This window comes from Curcuma longa, chromosome 12 (genome assembly GCF_044706935.1).
Source record: "Curcuma longa cultivar G26 ecotype Majalengka, Jawa Barat chromosome 12, ITB_CL_G26_1.1, whole genome shotgun sequence".
NCBI lineage: Eukaryota > Viridiplantae > Streptophyta > Magnoliopsida > Zingiberales > Zingiberaceae > Curcuma > Curcuma longa.
Window position 1 is genome coordinate 964,331 of NC_133872.1, and position 25,044 is coordinate 989,374.

At 37.9% G+C, this 25,044-nt stretch overlaps 3 protein-coding genes, 1 long non-coding RNA gene and 1 pseudogene across 4 annotated transcripts; 4 read left to right on the top strand and 1 right to left on the bottom strand.

The window, feature by feature from the left end:
• The first annotated feature begins 3,416 nt into the window (after positions 1 to 3,416).
• LOC141843574 (uncharacterized) lies at positions 3,417 to 5,380 on the top strand (annotated as a pseudogene).
• Positions 5,381 to 7,519: 2,139 nt separating this feature from the next.
• LOC141843530 (upstream activation factor subunit UAF30-like) lies at positions 7,520 to 10,685 on the top strand. Its single transcript, XM_074731585.1, has 2 exons — positions 7,520 to 7,880; positions 10,379 to 10,685. The coding sequence occupies exons 1-2, from the start codon at positions 7,698 to 7,700 to the stop codon at positions 10,505 to 10,507; spliced, it is 312 nt and encodes a 103-aa protein (XP_074587686.1). The 5' UTR covers positions 7,520 to 7,697; the 3' UTR covers positions 10,508 to 10,685.
• A 1,793-nt stretch (positions 10,686 to 12,478) lies between these two features.
• LOC141843178 (low-temperature-induced cysteine proteinase-like) lies at positions 12,479 to 15,593 on the top strand. The gene is made up of 5 exons (XM_074731219.1): positions 12,479 to 12,981; positions 13,872 to 14,107; positions 14,203 to 14,343; positions 14,676 to 15,125; positions 15,301 to 15,593. The coding sequence occupies exons 1-5, from the start codon at positions 12,504 to 12,506 to the stop codon at positions 15,400 to 15,402; spliced, it is 1,407 nt and encodes a 468-aa protein (XP_074587320.1). The 5' UTR covers positions 12,479 to 12,503; the 3' UTR covers positions 15,403 to 15,593.
• Positions 15,594 to 18,730: 3,137 nt separating this feature from the next.
• On the bottom strand, positions 18,731 to 23,852 carry LOC141843179 (CBS domain-containing protein CBSX1, chloroplastic-like). The gene is made up of 8 exons (XM_074731220.1): positions 23,581 to 23,852; positions 22,455 to 22,542; positions 22,315 to 22,379; positions 21,289 to 21,337; positions 20,404 to 20,456; positions 19,396 to 19,511; positions 19,260 to 19,317; positions 18,731 to 19,176 (listed from the first exon to the last, which is right to left on the bottom strand). Exons 1-8 carry the CDS (start codon positions 23,773 to 23,775, stop codon positions 19,102 to 19,104), a joined length of 699 nt encoding a protein of 232 aa, XP_074587321.1. The 5' UTR covers positions 23,776 to 23,852; the 3' UTR covers positions 18,731 to 19,101.
• Positions 23,853 to 24,227: 375 nt separating this feature from the next.
• LOC141843180 (uncharacterized) lies at positions 24,228 to 24,853 on the top strand. Its single transcript, XR_012603022.1, has 3 exons — positions 24,228 to 24,563; positions 24,640 to 24,678; positions 24,798 to 24,853. It is a non-coding gene; the product is annotated as an uncharacterized LOC141843180 (long non-coding RNA).
• Positions 24,854 to 25,044: the final 191 nt, after the last annotated feature.

The following is a 25,044-nucleotide window of genomic DNA, read 5'->3' on the forward strand; positions in this document are numbered from 1 at the left end:
GATGTTTAACTACCTCCTTGTGAGTTTATTTCTATTCATATCGTTCTTCAGAATGCCAATTCTATTTCCTAGTCTAATGCCTTTTCTTATCTTAACCATGAACAGTAAGATTTTTTCCCTCCCAAAAATCTTTGATGTTACAAATCTCGCAGGCTGCTTGACTTTTGATTTTTATTCCATCTCGTTGTGTACACCCTACATTAGTTATATAACCCAATATCTCAATTTGATGGTATGGCAAAGGTTCTTGTTATTGCTTGCAGAAAATATTATCATTGTGAATAATATAATTGTCAAATTTTGAAATATGGAGAACTAGTTTTTTTTTTGAAAATAGACTAGAAAGAAATGAGGACAATAGTGCTATCAGTTGAACGACTCCTACTTCGACTTGAATATATTTCTTTTGGTGTATGTGTGTTTGAAAAAGCTGGAAGACCTATAGTTGGACAAAGCATCATGGTTAAATAAGTATCATCAATTAATATGAAGAAAAAACTATGAAAGTGGCATATGCATTCCTAAAAATACCTTTTCTTTTCTGGTTAATGAGTTATCAATAGTATCACAATTCCCACATTACGAACAATGTCATTAGCACACGTCACTAATCAGTGTGATTGTAGTGCACAAATAATGCATTTACCAAGTTTACCTTCAACATGTCCCTGATTAATTGTCTCTGTATTCATTATCCTAAAAGTGGATCTTCAGTTGGTCAGAGTCTTATGGTAGTTCCAGGTTTTGAACAATGAATGTTATGGCACATCACTACTAGTGTTGTGGACAAATAATCCATTTACCAAGATCATGTCAGCCTATTCCTCATTAATTTTTAGTGTTATCCCTCAAATATAAATATGCAGTTTTTTTAATGTATTATCACTGCCTTTTTGTTTGTCTCTCATATCCCTGTTCAATGTCTTTACCATGATGTGCTACTGTTGACATGGCACATGCTAGAAATCAATACAGTCAAAGCTTATAGAGATGCATGGTCTCCTTGTATCTGGGGTGGGCAGCTTTGAACCTTTATCTAATTAAAGCTGCTATGACTTGAGAGCATATTAGCGTTTCATGTACTAGATTAGATTCAATGTGCTTTAGGTCTGTCAAGCTAAAATCAACTCATGGTTTACACGATAAATCAGGATTTCTGCCCTAAAAGGCTAACTACTGCTCTTCCCTTTGGAATAATGCTTCATGACACCTTACCATTGTGGCTCAGACTGGGTGCCTTTTGGATATAGGATTGGCAACTTTCTGGTCATAATTAATTTCAGTAACAATGTGTTTTAGCTTTTAGTTTGTGTTTGTCTCTCGAATGTCATCTAATTCTAATTCTGGTCACATTCCCAAATGCGACTTCACATCTTGAACAAGTTTTTATAAGTTCAATGGAGCTCAGATCAGATCATGTGGACTATGACTCTCACGTCTACTCTTATCTTATCTTAAACTCGCCTCTGTATTCCTATACTTACCCTTCTGATCGCAACAATTTGCCCTGCAGGAAGCCACTATTCCAGAAAATAGGATTCGGGAGGCCCTTAAAGTTGTTCTTGGTACAAAACCTTTGCAGAGCAAGTTTCCTTAAATTGTTTCAGTTTCAATTAAATGTTCGTGCCAACTCTGCAGATGTCCACAATCACCCACTCCTTATTCATTGCAAACGTGGCAAGGTAAGCTCTTGTACATTTCCCTCTCTACCATCACTTTGATCCATGCAAGACTTGGCTCCACATTGAATTCTTGTGCAGCATCGAACAGGATGCGTCGTGGGATGCCTAAGAAAACTGCAAGGCTGGTGCATTGCTTCAGCTATCGATGAATACAATTGCTACGCAGCTGTGAAAGCGAGAGTTTCTGATCAAAAGTTCATCGCAGAGTTTGATGAAAGAAGCATGGCTCAGCTCCAGTCGCACGCCAAGAAGACCATCTTTTCGACTCCGGATGAGGCCCTGCATCATCCTGAAATTAACAGTGAGCAATAGCTCTTTCATGATAGTAAAGACTTGGAGGATTCTTTTCCCCGACAGGATAATTTTTGGCTGAGAGACATAGATTCAGTTGTGAGCCCAATCGTATGTTCATTTTTCCCAGTTCTAACAAAAACCCTCGTGTTCGATTGCACCCAGTCGATTTTTCTTCTTCTTCTTCTTCTTCTTCTTTTCTTCGTAGCCTTCAAAGTTTCATTTTTGCATGCTTCATTATTTCAAGCACAGACATCACAATTGTGCCAGTGACTTCGTTTGAATATTGTTTTGGAAGCAGTGGTGATGCAAAGTTTCATTTTTGGCGCGCATGCTTCACGAGAGGAAGAAGAGATAGACGCATTATGACTCAAGCACAGACATCACAATTGTGCACAGTGCCAGGCAACAGAGGGATAGCAGACTTCGCCCACAATAACGTGAAGAAAAAACATTAAACACAATTAAAATAAAATAAAATAAAAAATAAAGTAAGCCAGAAGTGGTGGGTGACTGGGCTGTTTAAGGCATTGGGCCCGTGTGGTAAGACCAGACCGAGACTCGGAATTGTATTAGGGATAACCAGAAGCCAGGCCAGGGAAGGTAAGAAAGTTAGTATGACCAAACTCACTAAGCTTTTGTTACCCCTGATAAAGCTCACTTTTGTCACTTAAAGCCCAAAGAAAAAGAAGACGACTTTAGTCTCCTCCTCTTTCATGGCTTCCGTCAATGCATCGCGCCACCTGCTGCGGCCTCCACTGGTTCAACAACTCAACCTAAGCGTGGTTCAAGAAAGTGGCCTCTTGATAAAGTGGGGAAAGTAGATCACCGTGCCACGCTTCACGTATCGTCCCCCTTTCCACACACTATCGGGCAGTTATCGGATGATCCATTCTAGAAGCCATTTAATAATCCGCTTCCACCCGATCTTGCGATGGATCATATCAATCATGTCGCCTGCTGTAGTTTAATTCCCCATCTGTGATTATATAGTATTTAATTAAACTGCCAAGCAATTTTCCCTCGTTATATTTATTGATTTATCGTTTCTCTTCGAAGCCCACACAGCATGTGGCCGCCATGTGGGTGTTCCCTCGGAAGCAATCCCATCCGTCCATTTCCATCGAACGGTACCTGCCTACTGTCTCGCTCGAGACAGCGTCTAGGAAAAGACGACCTTTTGTGGCGCAACGATATAAGACAGGACTCGCTGGAAAATTGGAAGCGGGTCGATTTACCTGCTCCCTGGCTTGGAACGGACGGCTGTTGACGACCTCTTTACTCCACATTCACACACCTCTTTTGCTTTCGCCTGTACTCTCCCAACTTCCTCAGTGGCCGCTCCAATTAACGCAACCTCCACCAAATAGTTAATAATAATAATAATAAAAGTCGAAAAGGGAGGGGAGAGAGGGGAGAGAGGGAGGCAGGGCAGCGGAACCTATGGCTTCCGCGGCTTCCGTAGCTTCCAGGCGGTGGCAGATGACGACGGCGACGAGACTCTCGCTCACTGACTGAGACCCTTGATCTCATCCTCAGTCGTCTTCTTCCTTTTCTGCTAGCCGCTGCTCTCTCCGCCCGGACCTCTCGTTGGTCGATGGCGTCTCCTCCACTCCAAGCTCTCCCTCCTCCTTTCCGCCCTTACGGACGCCGCCGGCTCCTCCAAATGGCCTTCCAACCAGCTCTTCTGTGATCACCTGCTGCCCGCGCTGCTCTCTACCCTGCGTAACCTCCGGTCCCTCTCCGCCCTCTGCCTCGACCAGGACCTCCCTGGAGGGAAGCTCCGCCTACAAAGCGACATCGACATCGCCGCCTCCGCGCTCTCCCTCCACCTCCACGACCTCCACCTTCTCCTCCGCTCCGGCTTGCTCCACCACGATGCTTCCCTTGCGTCGTCTGCCGATGACTCCACGGCGATTGTTCTTCCGCTCCCGGCTCCTTCTGCTTCCCGCGCCGTGCTCGCCCTTTTCGTTCGCGACATTTTCGCTCGTCTTCAGATCGGCGCGCTAGATCTCAAGGGCAAGGCTCTTGATTCCCTCCTGGAGATTCTCGCGGCCGACCCCGCGAAGATCTCCCGCCTTGTCGTCGAGGAGGGAGACCTACCCTCGCTTCTCCGCCTCCTCGATCCCTCCGCCCACTCTCTGTTACGGGACCGCACGGCAGCGGTGGTCTCCCTCCTTGCCACCGCCTCCGATGTCTCACGCCGCGCCGTCTTCGAGGAGGGCGCCCTCGGCCCTCTTCTGCGCCTCCTTGACTCCGGACCCGCGGTTCTGAAGGAACTCGCTGCCACCGCGATCCACGCACTGACAGCGGACCATGCCTGCTCCTGGGCAGTCTCTGCCTACGGCGGCGTTTCGATTCTCGTCGCCGCCTGCCATTCTGGATCCGGATCGCCTTCCGTCCAAGCCCTCGCTGCCGGTTCCCTGAATAACGCCGCAGCAATCGACGACATTAGGGCAGCGATGGTGGAGGAAGGCGCCGTATCAGTACTCCTTGACCTCCTCCTTTCCGGCAACCTCGAAGCTCAGAAGAACGCTGCCCTCTGCTTGGCTTCCCTGGCCGCGATGGGCGGTGCCGAGATCTGCAACGCTATCCTTCAAGAGAACGGTCCTACCCGTCTTCTCCAACTCCTTCGAGCCGTGTCCGACCCAGAGAGATGACACTCTGAAAGCGTTCAGTGCCCTTGCAGTATCTCCGACGGCAACCAAACTCCTCTCTTCATCCCCGCCCCTCTTCGCCCAACTGAAGGATCTGATCAAGCTTGGGAGCGCCGGGATCCAACACTCCGCGGCGGCGCTTGTAGCCGACCTATCCCCTAGCGAAGAGACAAAGCGATCAATGGCAGAATCCATGCCGGCGCTGATCAAGATGATGGAGTGCTCAAAACCCGCGAGCGCGCAGGAGGCGGCAGCCGCGGCGTTGACGTCGCTTCTGGCGGTACGGGCAAACCGGCGCGAGCTATCGAGGGACGAAAAGAGCGTGACCCGGCTGGTCCAAATGCTCGAGCCGACGAGCGATGCGATTGCCGGGAAGGAGCTCCCAGTGGCAGTCCTGCTAGCTCTCACATCCGGCAGCGGCGGCGGGGCACGGAGGCGACTTGCTGACGCCGGCGCGTGTCAGCACCTCCAGAAACTGGCGGAGGCCGGCGTGCCGGGCGCGAAGAAGGCCTTGCACCGCATCACCGGCAGCCGGCTCAAAAACCTGTTCTCCATTCCATGGCCACAGTAACGAACAAATCCATAAATCTCGCCATTATTGATCATCCAGGTCTTGTTTCACACAATTACTACGTCAATTTATTCAAAATTAAATGGCATTGGATCACATTTAACGTAGTTCAATCTGTTGTGCTTGGTTCAGGTCGATTGCTCAAGGCGAGAAGGCTAACTATCGAGGCGCATGCAATGACTCAAGAAATAACAGCAAAAAGGATTGTGTTTAATCGAATTGCAAATAGAGTTATAGTTAGTAATTGCATAGACAGTGGTAGGTAGACAGTGAGAGAAGAGAGGAAGAAGCATTTATGGATGCGAGTTTTAGCGTGTATCCTTGTGCTATTTGCTGTTTACTTATTTTTGCTTGAGCTTTTTTTCTTCTTATATATAAATATCTGTTTGATGAATTTGATTTCGTGCTGTAATTTTTTTTCTGTTTCAAAAAAACAAAAAACAATTTGGATTTGGGGATTTCTTGCAGTCATTTGGTTTTTTGTGTGGCATGTGTCTTTGTGCAGATGAATGCAGCATGAACTCGCGCCACAATTTTACGGACGCAGCACAGTGGCCAATTTGTCTCGGCTCATCGATGATCCTGCGACCATGTAAGTTGTAACATTCACATGAACTTGTCCTCCTACTGGTAAGAGAGAGAAAATAAAGCTTGTAAGTATCATCAATCTTATTCTTTTTAGTTTGGTTTTCCTGTAATTTTTTGGTGTTTGATGGATAACAAGAATCTGTGAATTTGTCTTGAAGGAGGAGGTAGATTTCTGAAACTTTAACAGCCACATGAAAGGTCAGCAAACTCCAGTAGGGGAAAGAAATGGAAAAATTCCTTTAAGCAAGTACCTTTCCAGTTAAGAATTTATAAACTTTGCTTACTTTACACTCCAGAATTTTGCTCTCTCAAATTTATAATTTCTTATAAATCGTATGCATTTTAATGCTTTGCGTAACAAACTATGAACTGCAATTTTCAGAAAGAATAAACAACTGAAATTTTCAACAAAAAGAAGGATGGGCACGATATTGTCCTTCGTTTTTGGTTTCACTAGGGTTTTGATCGCCTATCTAAAAAATCTTTCTGCGACTATTAAAAACAATTTATTCCATACTCTAAGGAATTTATTTTTCTTGCCAGCATTCAATTTTATGCAACTGACAATTTGGCACAAGAGAGAAGAGGAAGACAGTTTTTTCTCTTTACTTTGTCATCTCCATGGCTGCAGGCAAGCTGTAAAGCGGGTCACCGCTTGCAGAGTTTAATCCACTGGCATCATTACTTTCAGTCTCCTCTTCTCTTTCGCGCCATTGCTCCAAATTTTGTTCTATTTTTGATGAAATATATATTGAATTGAAAATTACAGTATTCCAATTCCAAACTTATTTGTAGCTCAAGTAAGAAGGATGAATTGCTTGGATGATTGCTCAGCAGTTATCTAGAGGATCAGGTTGTTTTGTATGATCTGAGTCCGAATTCGAGTCTGAGCTCCCAAATTGTCCGAAATAAAGAATCGAGCTTTATCAGAAATATTATAGGACTGTACTGAATTAAAAATTACAATATTTTAATTCTGATTTCTCTGTTAAGACTTGAGTTGATAATCTTAAATTACCGAACAGAAAAGTTGAACTGCTTGAATGGTTGTTGAGTTATTTGGCAAAAGAATAGACTGTCTTGCATGACTGAGTCTGAGCTCTCGAATGCTCTGAAACAAAGAGCTTTTAACATAATTTTCTCTAAAATTAACTTTGTCCCTTGACCTTGGCATGGAATAAGGAAGAGCCCTAGAAATTGGTGGTGTTGATAAGGGTCAGGCTTTCGAGCTCTCCTTCCCCTCGAGAACTCTCCTCTGTCTGTTGCTTACGTTGCTTGTCCTGCTTGGTTCAGATGGCGATGGCGCATCACTGGGAACGACGCCCTCAAGTTCTTCGCCATGTCGAAGCTTTCCCGTCACGAACTTAAGCAGCTTTTGCTGAATTTATCGATCTAATTCATGAGCGCGAGACGGCGAAGTTGGATGGATCCAAGTAGAAGTTTGACAAAATTTACGATTTTTTTTTAAATTTTATATAAATATTTTTTGGTTGAAAGGACATTTTTTAGATTGAGATTAAAAATTATTTTTATTAGCAAAGGTGTTTTAAATATATTGATAAAGTAATATTTTTTCCAAAAAAATTCAAAATTTATTTATTGAAAACAAAGAAAAACTACGACCGAAACAAAATCGAGGAGTCCTTGATCCGTCTAACAAAAATCTAAAATAGATTTAGGTCGCGGATCATATTGATCCAACTTTTGCCAGCTTTATATTAAAAGAAGGCCCAAAGATCAAGATTTTTTTACTCCGCCGCTGCGATTCCATCGCTCCCTTCACGCCCTACCGCCCTCTGTCAACACCGAGGCGATCGATCGTCTCCTCTGCTGACGGTTTCACTTCGGCATACGCCGATCTTGCTCTGGTCTGTTGGCTAGGGTGCGGAATCAGGGCATATCTTGGCGATGGTGGTGGGACAGCTGGCGAGGAAGGCGACGCTGGGAGAGTGCCCTAAGAAGGTGGCGCAGCTGATTGATCTGGTCAACCTGCCCTCCAACCTCCGGGAGTTCGCCGATGGCCAGTCCCAGATGTCCCATCTCTCCTTCTTCATCCACGTATGGTCTCATATCAAGACCCACAATCTCCAGGTATATTTGTCATACCTTCTCCCTTGTATTAACATGCCCTGTTCTTGTTGTGTTCCATGTAACTTTTTTCTTCTTCATTACAAAAGATAACTCTGTTGTCTTAAGCAGTATTCTATTAGGTCAATTATTAATCTACAGAATACAAGGGGTTTGGAATTTGAATGCCAGCACCCTCGATATGTATTCTTTACATATTACTTGTAAATTAGTAGCAGATATAGCTTACCGTTTCCTTTCGCCTAGTCATATTGCTATGCATTCTTTGGGATACCTCCATGAACTTCTGGAGTTTCTTCCTGTTAAGTGCGCTAGAGTTATTAGGTATATGTATTGTGTGGGTTTAGTCCAAATTGGCACCTCTGTGTTTGGGTTTTATCATGAATCCTATATATACTTGTGTAATTGTTATCTCAATATGATGTAATATAATTTTTTTTTTTCCATCTCCAAATTCTACATGGTACTAGAGCCCCTCTTCTTCTAGCAAAATTTTGCCCAAGGGTAGGCTGCTGTCAATTTTGTTCCATTTGGTGCTTTCATCCATGTGACTCTGCCATCTAAGTGACATTGCCATCCTTGTGCCACCACCGCCTCGTGGAACTGCATCTTCACTGCTGCTCTGCAGGATCTCCTCCCAAAAGAAGCAGGTAGTGCATCTTGTGTCTTTTGTCAACAAAAATATCTACTCTTCCTCCTTTGAACTCCAACAGAATAGGTCCAGCCACAAGTTCCTCCTGGTGGGAGGATTCTAGAGCAGTGACTTTTTCTTTCAATATCTGCAGCATTACCTCCATCAATTCCTTTTGCCGCTGTGTCTCTGCTGAAATTATCTCTTTGAATCATAGCTTTTCGCTAGCATAACTTTCTCTTCTGGATTCTGCAAAAGAACAATCCTTCAAGAGCAACAGTGAAGGCCAGTCTTCATTTTCTGCGTTGCATATTCAATTTCTTCTTCCCGATTTGTTGCTTTCTGCATTAATCATCTTCTAGTGATTTGTTGTGACTCATTCTGTGCGTGATTGTTCTGGTCATCCCACTATTGTAGCATCTCCTCAGTAGATCCTTGGTATCTGCTACTTCTCTCTGATTTGTGATTCGTGATTTCATCTTTAATTTATTTTATTGTTCTTCCAAAGATTTATATTCAGATTTACTCATTTAAAAAAATCCAGATTCCAGATTAAAGTCTTAGCAGAGAACAAATATAAGCCTCTACTTCTGATCAGATTTGCTTTCTAATCCTTTTTTGATCCAAGGATTTCTATCTCTTAGCTCTCCAGATTTTGGCTTCCAGTTTCTCATCACTATTTCATCTGCACTCGTCTTCTTCAGGTTATATCACGAGGAGGAGAGTATGGGCACCTTTTCCTTCTTTTTACAAATCCCAAACAACCTTTGTTTTGTTTCTTTCTTGTTTTGGCATATCTTGTGTATTATATTTTCTGTTGGATATACCCATCCAAAAGTATGTGAAAATTTGAACAGAGAAAATTCCCTATTCTCATTTTACTGCCCCACAAATGATTGGGGTGCAATCCATCCCTAGTGCAGAATTGAACAAAAAAAAAATCATCTTTTAAGCCTAGTAAAGGATCAAGCTGTTCTATCTATCTTTCCTTTAGATCCCTTGAGTGCTTTCCTTTTTTCTCATTCTATTATGTGCTGGTGTTCTCTTCCAGGAGAAGCTTATTCCTAATATCTCTCATTCTCATTATACATCAACCCTTCGTTTTATCTCCTCTCTTTGTTCATGACTAATCTGAGGTCAAAAACATTATTAGTTGCATGTTGATCCAAGGCAGAAGGGACCTTCGCCTATGTGGTTTGTCAATTGTTTCTAGACCTTTGTTGATCTAAGATCGAAGGGATCATTGATTGGGTTCTGTATTAATTCCTTTCGTTTTGTTTTGCCTCGCTAGCGTGCAAATGTTTTCCTTTCATTATGATTATGATTTAGTCTACATTTCTGGTTCATGTAGTGGCTGAAGATAGATAGTACCTATGCTTTAGCTTGAGGTGACAGTAGGCGTATTATAGTTATTTGGTATTAAGTGTTTAATTCCACATTAGCACTTTTAAGTTTGGATTTTATTCGCTCCTACATATACTTGTGCAATGATTATCTCAACATATGCGATACACCAAATTCTACACGTCCATTCCTGATGTTGATGCACAAGTCTTTGCTCATTTGCCCACAACATCAGTTTCCTTGATTGAAGAGACTCACCACTGCTCTCCTATCTTGTGGTTTATCCACATTCTTAAGAGATTCATTTCTCATATTTTGTAACAGTTTTGAAAATGCTTGCTTTATAAGGAACAAGGAAATAGTGTAACTCTGAGCAAACTGATGATCCTGGCAAAAAAAAAAAAACAGTGTCTTTTTGTTATTTGATATCGTCATGTTAATTGAGGTTTTTATGCCGCAACAATTACCAAGTAATTTCAGCGTGTATCAAGGATGTTATTGATGATAATGCATTATGCTTCCCCAGGATCCAAACAACAAGAATTTAGTTAATTGCGACGACAAGTTGAAGAGCATATTGTTGGGTAAAACTCAAGTGGAGCTCTCTGAACTGCCGATGCTAATCAAACATCACTTCCCAAGACGATCAAAATAATTCTTCCTGGTTTAGTGTAATTTAAGCTCATGAGAGTCAATACTTTTCTTATTCCCAGGATTGTGTTTGGTCATGTGAGATTCTTTTCGGAAACGAGATTTTGAGCTTAATTCTGTAGAACAAATGGAAAGTGTTGGTACTTCTTAGCAACGGACGAACCAAACTAGTTACATGGTGAGTTTGAGTTTAAAACATTCGTGCAAACAGCATGTCGGCTCCTGCATGAAGGAAGACGGGTTCACCAACCAAGTCCAACATCAAAGACCACGATGTTGATGCTGGCACAACCACTGAGCTTTTCGGAGGGCGTGAATGCAGGTGAAGTTAAAGAATCGGTCTCTGTGTTTAATTATGGCCTCTTTTCAGCACATAACCACTCAAACTTTTTGGCCACGTGAATGTTCTGGACTTTGGGCATCCACTTATTATCAGGCATGTAAAGGTAGCATTGTTTGGTTCCGTACCAGCTTTTTTCACTAGATTACAGAGTTCAAAATCAAACTTGCATTTCCTTTCGCACATAACCATCAATCATGATTCATGACATTGTTTGATATTAATTTTTCTCTGGCATCTACTACTTTGTATAAAGTTTACTCCACATCCAGTAGGCACATTTCATATCCATCCTGAATTTAAGCAATGAACTCCCTCATGATATTCAAAGTGTGGAACATTTGCATGTGTATTAAGAGCAGCTACAGATGTCAACTTGCTTAAAACCCTTTCCTTGCACCTTCAACTTAGTTATTATTCAATTTTTTGAATTGATTAATCTTGAAGATGATCAGGTCTTACAGAAATTTTTCATCGATTATCAAAATAAATTAAAAAAATATGAATGACATGTGGTTTCGTAGTTAGCATTTCAAAATTATTTTTTCATTAAAAGAAATTAATTGATAATGTATCATAATTGAGAATCGATTATACTTAGCCTAGTTGCCTCCGAGAAACAATGTTTTTAATGACTAGTTGCCTCCAAGAAACAATGTTTTTACAAGAAACAAAGAGAGCATATTCTTGAAGAAACTTGTGGCTTAATCTAATCTGTTTGAGTGCATTCCATCGTGTTTCCACGTGAACACTATCTTCACACGGCACTGTTAGTAAAAGAAAGATTATCTCTAGACGTCTAGTGGCGTGTGAGTTCGTTCATATATAAACAAATTACCGCAATCAAATCAGGAAAAATCCCAGCTTGGGATCAAATAAACATGGCGAATTTTAATTCAAAAGAAAGCTAAGGGTTGAAAAAATTTACGTGACATTTATCACACGCTTAATGTACCAGTAAGGCCGATTTACAAAAATACGCTAACAACTATGATTGATTAGAAGATATTTTTATAATTATTTTTATCAGAAATTGTATATTTTCTGAGAATATTATTGATTACAAACGACAGGTTATTAACTTTTATAAAATAGTATATGTTCAATTTTTTTATTACATAAACTTGAAAATATCAATACTATATTTTGCGTAAACTTTTTATATATACAAATTTTAAAGGTTTGACTTGCACTTTAAAAAATAAACTTGTGGTCAAGCTATTTATTAATATACACATTTTTAGGATAAAAGGAAGCTTGATATGCTCTATTAGTGTGCTCACACGTTTATCATAGTCAAAGAAATTATTTTAAAAGTGTAAACTAATTAACAAATTGACTTGTGACAAAATAAAAATGTAAACTCAAGTGTATAATAACTCTTTTTTGTATTCAAAAGAATTCATTTAAAAATTCTACTTCATGTCATTTTATAGAACAACATGTCTCTATTTTATGTTAAATTTTATTTATTAAAAAAAATATTTGTATTAGTCTAAAATTAAAGATAATAAAAGTCTAATTAAACAGCGTAACTTCCGGTTTTTAATCCGATTTTTAATGGCCACCACCACCCTCCGCGCCTATAAAACTCCCACGTCTCGCCCCCTCTTAGACATCAAAATCCCTATTTGCCCTTTCCGCTTCCCCTTCCCGCACCATGGCCGCCGGGCTCTTCTTCCTCTTCCTCTTTTCCTGCCTCGCTGCCGCCGTCTCTGCGGACATGTCCATCATCTCCTACAATGTGGAGCACGGCGTCAAGGGCCTGGAGCGCACCGAGGAGGAGATGCGCATGTTGTACGACGGCTGGCGCGCCAAGCATCGCCGGGTCAACAGCCCCCTCGGAGAGGAGGAGGATAACCGCTTCGAGATCTTCAAGGACAATCTCCGATTTATCGACGCACACAACGCAGCGGCCGCCGCCGGACACCGCAGCTTCCGGCTCGGCCTCAATCGCTTCGCGGACCTCACCAACGAAGAGTACCGTGCCGCCTTACTCGGCACCAGGCCCCGCGGCGGACGCCGCAACCGGGTAGCTGGAGGGCGCTACCGGTACAAAGACGGCGAGGAGTTGCCAGAGTCCATCGATTGGAGGGCCAAGGGCGCCGTCGCCGCCGTCAAGGATCAGGGCCACTGCGGTAAGCATCCGTTTCTTTCGCTGTTGGTTTTTTCTTACCCTTGGTTGCTTGAGGCCTAGGAAACATATCGTGGTCAGTAAATTTCGATCGCGATCTGCCCTTTTGTCCTTTCTGTTTTTGCCCTGTTCCGTTATATTCAGACCAACTCTGGTGATTTCAGCCCTCGCAGATGTCGGATTTATTGCCTTATTTTGTGCTCTGTCTTTATCACATAACGATTGCTTTCGTTAAATATCAATATAAATTAATTGATTAAAGTAATTGGGAAATTTTATATCATAACTAATCTATTTGTAGAGGTCAGTTGGACCAATTATGTCAGCAGTCTTGGTTGATCATAGACTATGATTTCTTGATCGACATGAGAAAGCTTCATAAGGTACCAAAGACTGTTATTAAATATCTCAAATCATAGTTGAATTGCCACAGTTGTGTTTTTTTTTGTCTCAAAAATGTTAATTTGGAATATCTATGAAGCGTTGACAATACTAGAAACAACAACAGATCTTCTGGTCCGATGGTTTTGCTGTGTCCAATTAACTGTGGTTAATTGATTTTGATTACTGTGATATAAGAAGAAACAACAATACGCTGTGCACACAATATATTTATGCAGTCAACATGATCTGTAGTTGACAATTCGGAACAGAAACAACATTAATTCTACATATATAAGATAATAAGGCAGGCAACCTTCTCCAAATGACTATGATTTGAAACAGGAGAATAGGAAATTAAGGTTTAATATTTGCTCTAGCGATCATGTTTTCACAATCTACCTAAAACAGCAGTTAATGTGCCAAAGTAGTTTCTTTATTTTCTTGGTTCAAAAAATGAAGTATCTACAAATTGATGTTCGTAGCTATATGACATTGTTTATTGCATTGAAGGGAGTTGCTGGGCATTCTCAACTGTTGCTGCTGTGGAAGGCATAAACCAGATTGTGACAGGGGAGCTTCAAACCTTGTCGGAGCAGGAGCTGGTGGAGTGTGACACCAGCTATAACCAGGGCTGCAATGGAGGCCTTATGGACTATGCCTTCGAATTCATCATCCAAAATGGAGGCATTGATAGTGAGGAGGATTACCCCTATACAGCTCGTGATGGCACCTGTGACCAGTACAGGGTACGTATCTTGGTTACATTCAATGCAACTTTATGCTTTCAAACTATAGATAATGTGCTTGTGTGGGTTTACTTGTCGTGCTTATGATCTTGCAGAAGAATGCCAAGGTTGTGTCTATTGATGGGTATGAAGATGTTCCAGAGAACGATGAGAAAGCCCTACAAAAGGCTGTTGCACACCAGCCAGTTAGTGTTGCTATTGAGGCTGGTGGCAGGGAGTTCCAACTCTACAATTCGGTATGTGGTAAATTTTGCATCTTGTTAAATTTAATGGATTTATGAAACCAGTTAGTCCTTTTTATATCAAACCATAGGAAGGAAAAGATTATAAGAACTGTATATCAATAGAGGAGACAATTGTTGTAAGAAAGTAAAAGAACTATTTTGCTTCTTACATATTTGATATTGTTTTCATTACTAAAACTTATGGTGTGTTCTTTCCACCAACTTGATTGACTCAATGAATCGGCTTCACTACTGTTCTTAAATCAAGAAACCTACCATACAATAGAATCAAATGCGAGCATTAAAATGCATGATCTTACAATTGACATTCTTTTGTTTTTCAGGGAGTATTCACTGGAAGGTGCGGAACTGAGCTGGACCATGGTGTTGCAGTCGTAGGCTATGGTACTGAAAATGGCCAGGACTACTGGATAGTTAGGAACTCATGGGGAAGCGACTGGGGAGAGAATGGTTACATAAGGATGGACCGAAACATCAATGCTTCCACTGGCAAGTGTGGTATCGCAATGGAAGCATCTTATCCCACAAAGACAGGAGGAAACCCTCCCAAACCTGCTCCATCTCCTCCATCGCCCGTGAACCCTCCTACCGTTTGTGATAAATACTTCTCCTGTCCAGCGAGCACCACCTGCTGCTGCGTCTATGAATACGGCAAGTATTGCTTTGCCTGGGGATGCTGCCCTCTTGAGGCTGCCACCTGCTGTGACGATCACTACAGCTGCTGCCCTCAAGAGTATCCCGTTTGCAATGTTGAGACTGGAACATGTCTATTGGTAAGCTCTTCATTAGTTGATTCACTAATGATTTCTAATGACTTAAGTTCCTTAGTGGCCTTTGTTTTGAATTATTCTTTCCAAAATAATTACCTATACTTGAAAATCCAAAATTAACTTGTGCCTGCTTGATCGACAAATTTATCAACTCGGACATTGTTTTCTCGATATGCAGAGCAAAGATAGTCCGGTATCGGTGAAGGCCTTTGTTCGTTCCCCTGCAAAACCATTTTGGGCGTTCCTGGAGAATACTGATCCATCTGCATCCAAACCATGAGGTTTTTAGTCGATGAAATGAATTCATACGATGAAAAAGCACCTCCTTCAGAGGACAATTTGATTTGTTCACTTTGTTTTGATGATTGATCAGAGCTCATGTACATATTCACAAATTCCATCTGATGATTTATTTCAAGTTATGTAACATTGGTCTTCAGAATTGCTTTCGAAGAATATGCTAATAAGATTTCAGCAATGCATTCTCTTGATTTATTTGCTAAGTAAATAAAATTATAATTTGAGATTTTATTTTAGCGTGAATTAGGGAAGGAAATTATAATTCTGTTCGTGGAAAAGCTCAAACAAGTCTCTTATTGCTTTAAAAAAAAGTCGAACAGATTTTTTTTTTTATGTAGAAAATAGTTCCAATATTAACATCAAAACTTATGTTTCGATTAAAATTTTGTTCATCCATAGTAAATTTTGATAATTGATTCTATTTTGGTGCAACTATTTTGTTCAATATATTATTCTCAAGACAATCTCAAAATTATTTTTTTTCTCATGTTGTTTAAAAAGGTTTATTTTATTTTGATGTTATGAACAGGTAGGTCTTATTCAAACGTTTTTCGTTTATTTATTTACGTTTTATTTAAGAAGTCAGTTAGTTCAGGGATCTCCAAAGGGAACCCTTCATCTAACTCGACTTTCGACCGTATTCCCATATCAAACAATTAAATTCATATGAGTAATTTAGATCACATTCTACATCCAATTTTTCTAGGTATAACATTGGAAAAAATGCCCCCCATCTCAAGTAACTCAATCAGGGTCCGAACCAGACAATTCGACAGTTCAAAATTATGAATTTGATGGTTCTAAGAATATCGATTTTTAACTTTCACTGTTTGAGATAATTCACGATTCGTTTGATTCACTACCGTTCAACATTAATATTTTTATTTAAAAATTTATAAAAATATAAAAAATGACTTACACATGTTGTTACGTATTCTATTAGAGTATAAGAGAATCAAATTATAGGTAATTTATTCATTTTTTATCCTTTATTATTTTAGAAAGTGATATTATTATTTATTATTATTTTTTATTTTCATAGTTCCTTTGATATTAAAGCCTTTTACAATGTAATTTGAAAGTAATATTCTTTGTATTTTTTTATAGTTCTAGTCCAATCATCAAGTAATATTTATATTTCTAAAGAATCAAAAAAGAAAGTAAATCTTCGTTATCCAATATATTACTTCTAAAATTAAACATTTAGTCTACAACAATGGTTGACAATTGATAAGCTAGAATTTTTTTTGCTGAGAGGATAAAAAACTTTAAATCTTCTACGACTACCACTATAAAAAAAACCTGACTTGTTATTTATATCACTAAAATAAAAAAAAATTGTAAAATAAATTTTCAATTTCTATTTAGAATTTTAGTATTCTCGTGAATATTTCATCAATTCTCTTAATCAAAATTATACTTTTATAGACTTTAAATTACTATTAATATTTTACATTTTAAATATATTAATTTATTATTAATATTTTAAATTATAATTTTTATAAATATTATATAAATAATTTCTAATATTTTTTATAATATTAACAGCACCAAGATAAAAGAATCATTATTAAATAAAACTAAATCATCATAATATTTCATACAAAACAACTAATTTAATTTAGGATTTAAAACAAAATCAACTAAAAAATATAAAAAATATAATAAAAATATTTTTTTCATTTTACTTTCATTGCTAATACATAAAGAGATAAAAAATTTATTCATAATATATTCATTTAAAATTAAAACTATATTACAAAAATTTATCATAATTAAATAAAAATAGAATAATAAACACCAAAAAATTATTTGATGATATCATTAAATACTTTTAAAATTTCACAAATACTACTATATATATTTCATTATTATAAAAATAAATGTATATTAATATTATTAGTATTTTATGTAAAAAAATACACATAATAATTTTTTATATTGAAATAAATTTTGTAATAATTAATATATTAAATTCCAATGTGTTGATATGTCACATGAAATTTTTTTAGATCTCATTCCTTAATTTTATATAATTTTTCTCATTGTTTTATTATAAATAAGAAATAATAATTTTAATTAGCTTAATTTGATTTTTAAAAATTTTAAATTCATTTTAAATAGATAAATTTAAAATATGACATATGCAACGAATATAAAAAAATAAATTATCAATAAAATATATAATTTAAGCTTATGAATACTTACAATATTAGAACTATTATTATCAAATAAAATTTAAAATATTTTAGAAGTTAATATATATTCTTATAAAATTAAAGATAATAATCAAGAGTTATTGAGATAATAAATGTTTTAACAAAAACTCGAGTTACTAATAAATATTTTTGAATAGCCTAAGAGTTATCAATTCCATGATAAATTACACTTATATAAGGAAGAATTTGTTAATGGTACTTTAAATATCAGAAGATACCGAAATTTTATTATTTAATTTACTTTTTATAATTTATCTCTTTTCTCTGGAAACAGCCTCTTGCCAAAGGCAAGGTAAGGCTGCGTACAATGGATCCTTTCCCCGGACCCCGCATGGCGGGAGCTTCGTGCACTGGGGCTACCCTTTTTAATTTATCTCTTTTCTTTTCCTTACTAATTTTTTTAATGTACAACTAAGTATAGTTCATTAACCAAATGAGTTAAATAATTCTTTATATGTATTTACATCCAAAATTAAAAAATCTACAAAAATAAATAATTAATAATTTTTAAATTTATTATTAAATTATTTAAATAAATTTGAATTGATATCTCTACTAGTTGATAAAAATATAAATAATTATATTTAAGAACGTTCGTTTTTTCAACATATTACTTCAATAACCCATAATAATTGCTCAATTGATATTTATATGAGATTTTACAATACTACATTTTACACATAATTCTCCATATGAAAGAATAATATTTTTAAAACTATTTAATAAAAATAAATAATTTTAAAGATACAGTATCCCAAAACTTAAAACTTTCAATATTTTTTTTATATGTCATGTGTCAAAAGTTACACTAATTCATTACGAGTAAATTAAAATTATCAAAATTTACATTCAAATTAACTATTTTCTTATTCTGAGTAGATGAATCTTTTTCTATTAGAATTGAAGAATTAAAAATAATTGAAATTCAAAGACAAAGTTGAGAAAATAATATGAAATTATAATCATTGATAAAAAAAATCAATAATCTCAACTAATTTTTTAAAAAAATAAAAACTCCTCAGAAAGAAAAAAACCAACTGAAATGGCGGTTCAAACCGTCAATGCACGATTAATTTGGAACCAAAACCATAACCAACTCGGCCTCAAATAGACGGATTCCAATTTGATCCATTTAATTGAGTCAATAGGTAATCAGCAGTCGACCCAATTATAGATCCGGGCTGAATCCGATTCGGACTCAACCCATGGTCGGGTCTATCCCAGGGGCCAACAAAGATCACGTTTCATGTTCTTTTGAGAAAAATATTACAGAAGGGAAATAACTGAGGCTTCACATGATCAATAATCACTGTCCATACCTATTTTGATGTATCCTCCTACTTTAAGATATCTATAACATAAATATGCATCAAAAGCCTAGTCTCAATGATCAGACATCTGCAGCAGTGCGGTCTAATAATCCGTAGTGGCTCCTTTAATATCTGCTTCCCATCCGGGAATCAAGAATTCATCCTCTTTGCATGCTTTATCTGGAGTGCTGCACTAACCACGTTTCCCCTCGTGATAACACCTACCTTCAGTGGGCGTGTCAAAAACCTCAATAGCAAGAACTAAAAAAAACGCACACACAATTTTTAACAACTGGAACATCACATACCAATTTTCCAGCACTGTCAACGACTGGAAATCTGCGGTGTTTTGTCTCCAGTAGCAGCCTGCATTTAGCAATGGCAATTTGTTTAGCAGTTCAACATTCTTGCTGAAACATTAAGATTGGATACACTGTGTAGAACCTTGCAACATCTTCAAGATTGGTAGTTTCACGAACCACGAGAGGGGCATCAGTCATCACCTCACCGATAACTTTACCATTTGTCTTACGTAGCAGCTTTTGGATTTCATTGAATGTCTGCAACAGTATAAGAATGTGAGGTCCAGCATTCTGACACATAATTCAGTGTGCATATAGATCTAGTTATTCCAAAAGAAACAAAATAGTATCTTTTTTGGGTCGTATATCTCAATGTATCATCCACGAGAATTTGACATTCTCTGGGTAAACACTAAATTTTACAAAAATGCTTCTTCCTGCATGTTTCACTTCCACAACCGCAGTATAAAAAAGAATGCACATTACAGGATAAATTGCTCCCTAATCTACCCTGATCCACAAGGAACTAGTACCAACAGGCCTAATGTCACATCATAGCCAATAAACAATACAGGAATTTGTTGCTGCGATAACTACGTTAAGAGGCAAATATAATCTAGCAACAATAGGGCTTTTGAAGTTCCATGTATGAGTTCTTGCCTTATCAGGTGCATTTATTTTCTTGCAAGATTTCTTGAAACAAAAAAAAAATATCACATCACCATATATTATGAAAAAAATTCCCCTAATGGATTTGACAGTCAGAGATTAAGTATGTGTTAGATTTAATATGATATGTTATTTTAACTAATGGCATACCATAATTATGGACTAACATGTTAACAGGATGACACATTATGATCCTTAAGTCAAGATATATGATTTATTGAAAGTCTAATCCCACTACCATGGAGAGTATTGGTAAACAGTTAAACAATCTTAGACTACAGAGTTTGGGCCATAAAAAAGAGACCATGTTGCTTACTACTTAGTGAAACAACAATTCACCTTGTTTCAAAAAATTACTCAAAAAAATCTCAAACAAACCAATTTGCAACCTATCGCCTAACCATATTTGTTCTGAAAAAAATATATTGAGCAGAGAAATAATATGTATTACAAGGAAACAAAGAAAACAAATATCACTCACTTGCCATGAACTATCAACCTCAGGAAACATGCTTGTATCAGTTTGTCCACTACCTGAGAAGAATAGGAACTTTTAGATAGTGCATTGTCTAAGATAGAACTATAAATTGAAATCTAAATGGTTGCTCTTGTTGCAAAAGAAAATAATTATATTTGAGAAATAATGGTTTCAAGATGCCTTAAGCAGAGAAGTGAAAGTCACCCATAGCGTTCTAAGTTATAAGTTATAGAAAATTACTCCTAGATTTTTTTTAAAAAAAAATCAAATAAATCAAGTGAAAGTCACAATTCCAACTGCAACCGATAGTGACAACAAAAATCAGCTTTCTTGAAGAACCTATTTAGCCTATGAACCATCAACTTAATCAACCATCCACCTTCACTAGGACCCAGACAGCATAAGACCATTCGAAAGGAACCATAATCCTTGCAGTTGCAATAAGAGTAATTTGACTAACATCGTATCACTTTCCAGCAACTGCAGAAAGTTTTCATGTAATGTTGCCATCCATATTACATTTACAGCACCTCTCTCATGTGCATGGCGCATGATGAACACTCTTAGATGGTAATAAATTAGTATATTATAGAATTATGACATGCAAAAAGTTTTGCAATCAAGCAATCTGTTCCATATTGCTTCAGAAAAAGCTATGCAGAAAGCAAATAGTAGAATCAAAAACTTAGAACCTTAAGCAAGAGTTAAAAACCCTCAAGAATAACAATACTATGAGGCACAACAGATAAACTTTATAACAAATAAGAAAATGATAGAGTGATTCCTAAAAATATCAGTACTCTAAAAAAGACAGATTATGCATTTTAGTTTGGTAGAATTACATACACAATATATTCAGTTTTGACAATGAAAAATAATTAACAAAACCTGAAATAGAATCCAGAGCTAACAAATCATAATCTGAAACCACACCAACCTGCAAAGCCAAGAGAGAAAGAGGCACCATATGATTAAAGAATTCATGGGCAAACATGGACAAGTGAGTCATTAAACAATAAGGCAAACAAAATAAGCATAGTGAATGAAAGATGAAATTTCACACAGTAGAGAGGAATCAGGATAAAGTAGAATAAAATTAACATTTGCTGGACCCAATAACGATGAACTAAAAGTCAGAGGGATATGAAAGAAGAGAGCAGACTGCTGCAACAGAGTGTAGCACCATCAATTCTTGCCCTTATTTTTCATTCCCTCTCATTTTTTCCTTTGACAAAAGGCAACTCACCTAGATGATCTTTACTGATATCTATTACATCTTCATTTCCATTTCTATTGTTCTTTAAGAGAATTTGTCAAAGACCAACTATTCATAACAAAAGACATAATTGCTTTTGCATCTAAATGATGTAGTATATCACTCTTTATTACATCTGAACCTCAAGGAATAAAAGGGAGAAAAGTGGTGTTCCTTATACGTAACAAACAACCTCAAAGAAAAGATAGTACCTTCAGTTTCTAACATAAATACTATATGATCAACTAAAATATATCCACCTCTCAAGAAAAAAGTGATATGTATAAAAAAAGGTGATATGATAAACTCATTTGAATTCGTTGTTCTATTCTCCATTATTCCAACATTTTTATTCCATAGTTCATTTTTTCTAGGAGGACTGTACAATTTAAATATTCAAATCCCTCATATAACTACAAAGAGAAGATAGAATCTTCAATTTCTAGCATAACTTCTTTATGATCAACTGAAACAGATCAACTCTCTTTAAAAAGTCATATGGTGAAAAATGAAAAAGGATGAATCAATTTTCACATCATCAAGAAATAGATACGGAGAAAATGTTCTGTGGCAACAAGCTATCCGTAAAATGCTTGATTATCACAAAGAAGTATTTGATAACTGAAAACAAAAGAAATGCAGCAAAGAAAATTGCATACCAAGTTCCAGTCATCATCAATCACAGGAAAGCCGGTGACCCTATTCTCTACTAAGAGCTCCAGTGCTATTCATTTCATTTGATGTGTTGGTTCAGAAAATTTCCATGGACAAAAAGAATAAAAAAATTAACAATTGTTACCTTCATCGATTGATGTAGAAGGCTTTACAACATGAAGATCTTCCTTCTTGGTCATAAAATGGCCAACTGTGTAAACCCCATTGTCTTGCTACAGTTTGAAAAGTACAAAAATTTAACAAACAAATATGATTTACCGAACCAAGTTCATTGTAGCCAATACTAATTGAAAAAAAGTAAGAAAGCCACATGGAAATCATTATACTCTCACAGTAGTATTAGCGATGGGGATGAAATAGATTCCAGCTAGGTAGGTGCCCTGAGTCTAAGTGCATATCAATTGAATGATTGTTTGATTGTACAATATAACATAAACAGAACCCTTATAAATTGTAATCACCATATCAAAACTAAGATAAAATAACTCAAAAAATATATAGATCCAAGATTACCCTTGTTGATATTTTCCAAGCCAAACGACACTCATAAGTACTAGATTTCCCAGTTGCAAATCATTTAAAGCACAAGGTGTAGGCCTCCCACTGTAAACAATACAGCCTACTTCAATTAGTCTCTCTTCCTACACGATCAGCTTTTCATTAGTTTTTTTAAACATGAGAGTTATTGGCTAGCTTCAATTAACAATTAAGTATGAGAAGTGGTTCTTAATGAAAACAACTAGCTGTAGAGATTTTAGGATTTCAGCTATTGCAAAATCCCATGTTTTCAGCACTGATCGATGCTTTCCATTTTCACCTTTCATTCTTTAGATTGCCATGTATATTGTCTTCGCATCTTTATTTGGAGAGCCGGAGAGGTAACTTGTGTATATAAATTTGCATTGCAAACCAAAGAAATACAGAATACAAATATGCAAGCTTCCCATAGCTTTATCAATTAACAAACAATTCATGTAAAAACCAAAAGCTTTTGCATACTAATACTGTTCTCTAGTACACCATGCCTCCTGTCGTGGGCATCCACAGCGAAGAAAATTCGCATATGACCCCAAATTCAAGAATTAGCATATAATGCAAAGACCGCATGTTAGAAACGAAAGATCAATCGGAACAAAGATGGAAGAAAAGGTAAAGGCGAAGGCTTTCCCCCTCTAGGGCTCAGAATTAAGTCCTCATTGACACACAAAAGGAACTCGCCGAAAAAGTGACGAAAAAAGAGAGATCCACACCGATGTGACGGTCCCGTTGTGAGCTAGCGCAGTGGGTGGTGATGCAGGAACCGGAGGGCGTAAAACGAACAAGCGCTGACGCCTTGGAGCGAGGAATGGAGCGGAGCGCCGGCTATGGAGGGGGAGCAAGGAAGGCGATGCATTCACGCCGAGAGTGGGAGGAGAACGGGCAAGGACAAGCTCCATGGATAGCATCTCCCCCCTCGATACCTCTCTCTCTCCTCAATCGCTCGCTCGCTCGCTCGCTCTCCAAACAGAGGTCGTCGCCTCGCCGCGGGTGCAGGCGTGGAGACTGGGGAGTGGTCCAAAATGAAAGGCGTCGCGGGATACTTCCCCGCTTGTGATTTTTTTTTTGCGTCATCATTCTTTGCCTCTCCATTATTATACTTATATTTAAATATTTTCTTTAATGTCAATATGTTTTTTTTAAATAGTCTAGGCAAAAGTTAAAAATAAGAGGTATTTTTTTAATTCTAATTTAAATAATTTTAAAAATATTTAATTATGAGGGATATTTTGTGGGTCACAAATTCCTTATTTAACACTATACGAAGAAACTAACGTCGGAAGAATATTGCCCTCCAGGGTTTCTTTCTCTTGCTCCGTCTCGTTCACCTCTTTTTCTTCTTCTCTTGATCCCTAATTAATTCCTTACCGATCTCAATGACTAGGGTTTCTGCTCCTCGGATCTGAGATCGCCTCGAGTGTACATATCTCTGGCGCACCTCCTCGATTAAGGAGACGGGCACCCTCTTCACCCGGATGCTCTCCTCGCGGTTGCTCTAATTGATTCCTAACCGATCTCGGTGACTGGGGTTTCTGCTTCTCGGATCTGAGATCGCTTCGAGCATATCTCCGGCGCACCTCCTGGATAAAGGAGATGGGCATCCTCTTTACCCGGATGCTCTCCTCGATCTTCGGCAACCGCGAGGCGCGGATCCTCGTTCTAGGCCTCGACAATGCCGGGAAAACCACCATCCTCTGTGAGTGACACCCCGCCCTCCCTTGTTCCTTCACTGATTTCTTGGATTGTGAGGTTGATCTGGTGCTTTGTTTCAGATCGGCTTCAGATGGGCGAGGTTGTTTCTACGATACCAAGTCGGTGAATCTCTCTCTCTCTTTCTCTCTCTCTCTCTCTCTCTCCCTCTCTCTCTCCATTTTGAAGTTTGGAAGATTCCGACTGTTGGTTGTCTTGTTCCGTTTCTATTTTGTTTCAGCGATTGGATTTAATGTGGAAACGGTGCAATACAACAATATCAAGTTGCAAGTCTGGATTTGGGTACGTCATTCATTCTCTGATATTTATTTGTTTGATCTAAATGCTTTCTGTTAGTAGGTACTATGTTTCTCAAAATAACGGTAGATTAATAAGATTTATTGCTACACTTGTGGTTGATGCTTAGTTAGGTTTAGATGGTGTTATCATTTCGCTTAGTGATGTTTGGATAGGATCCTAGAATGATG

Excerpts from the sequence above, each read along its gene's own strand:
- LOC141843530 (XM_074731585.1), top strand. The coding sequence starts at position 7,698 with ATGGTGGTGGGACAGCTGGCGAGGAAGGCGACGCTGGGAGAGTGCCCT. Across the intron at positions 7,881-10,378 it reads TCAAGACCCACAATCTCCAG|GATCCAAACAACAAGAATTT; the intron begins GTATATTTGTCA and ends ATGCTTCCCCAG.
- LOC141843178 (XM_074731219.1), top strand. The coding sequence starts at position 12,504 with ATGGCCGCCGGGCTCTTCTTCCTCTTCCTCTTTTCCTGCCTCGCTGCC. Across the intron at positions 14,108-14,202 it reads GCACCTGTGACCAGTACAGG|AAGAATGCCAAGGTTGTGTC; the intron begins GTACGTATCTTG and ends ATGATCTTGCAG. Across the intron at positions 15,126-15,300 it reads AGACTGGAACATGTCTATTG|AGCAAAGATAGTCCGGTATC; the intron begins GTAAGCTCTTCA and ends CTCGATATGCAG.
- LOC141843179 (XM_074731220.1), bottom strand. The coding sequence starts at position 23,775 with ATGCTATCCATGGAGCTTGTCCTTGCCCGTTCTCCTCCCACTCTCGGC. Across the intron at positions 20,457-21,288 it reads AGCTCTGGATTCTATTTCAG|GTAGTGGACAAACTGATACA; the intron begins GTTTTGTTAATT and ends TATTCTTCTCAG. Across the intron at positions 19,177-19,259 it reads TTGACAGTGCTGGAAAATTG|GTAGGTGTTATCACGAGGGG; the intron begins GTATGTGATGTT and ends CGCCCACTGAAG.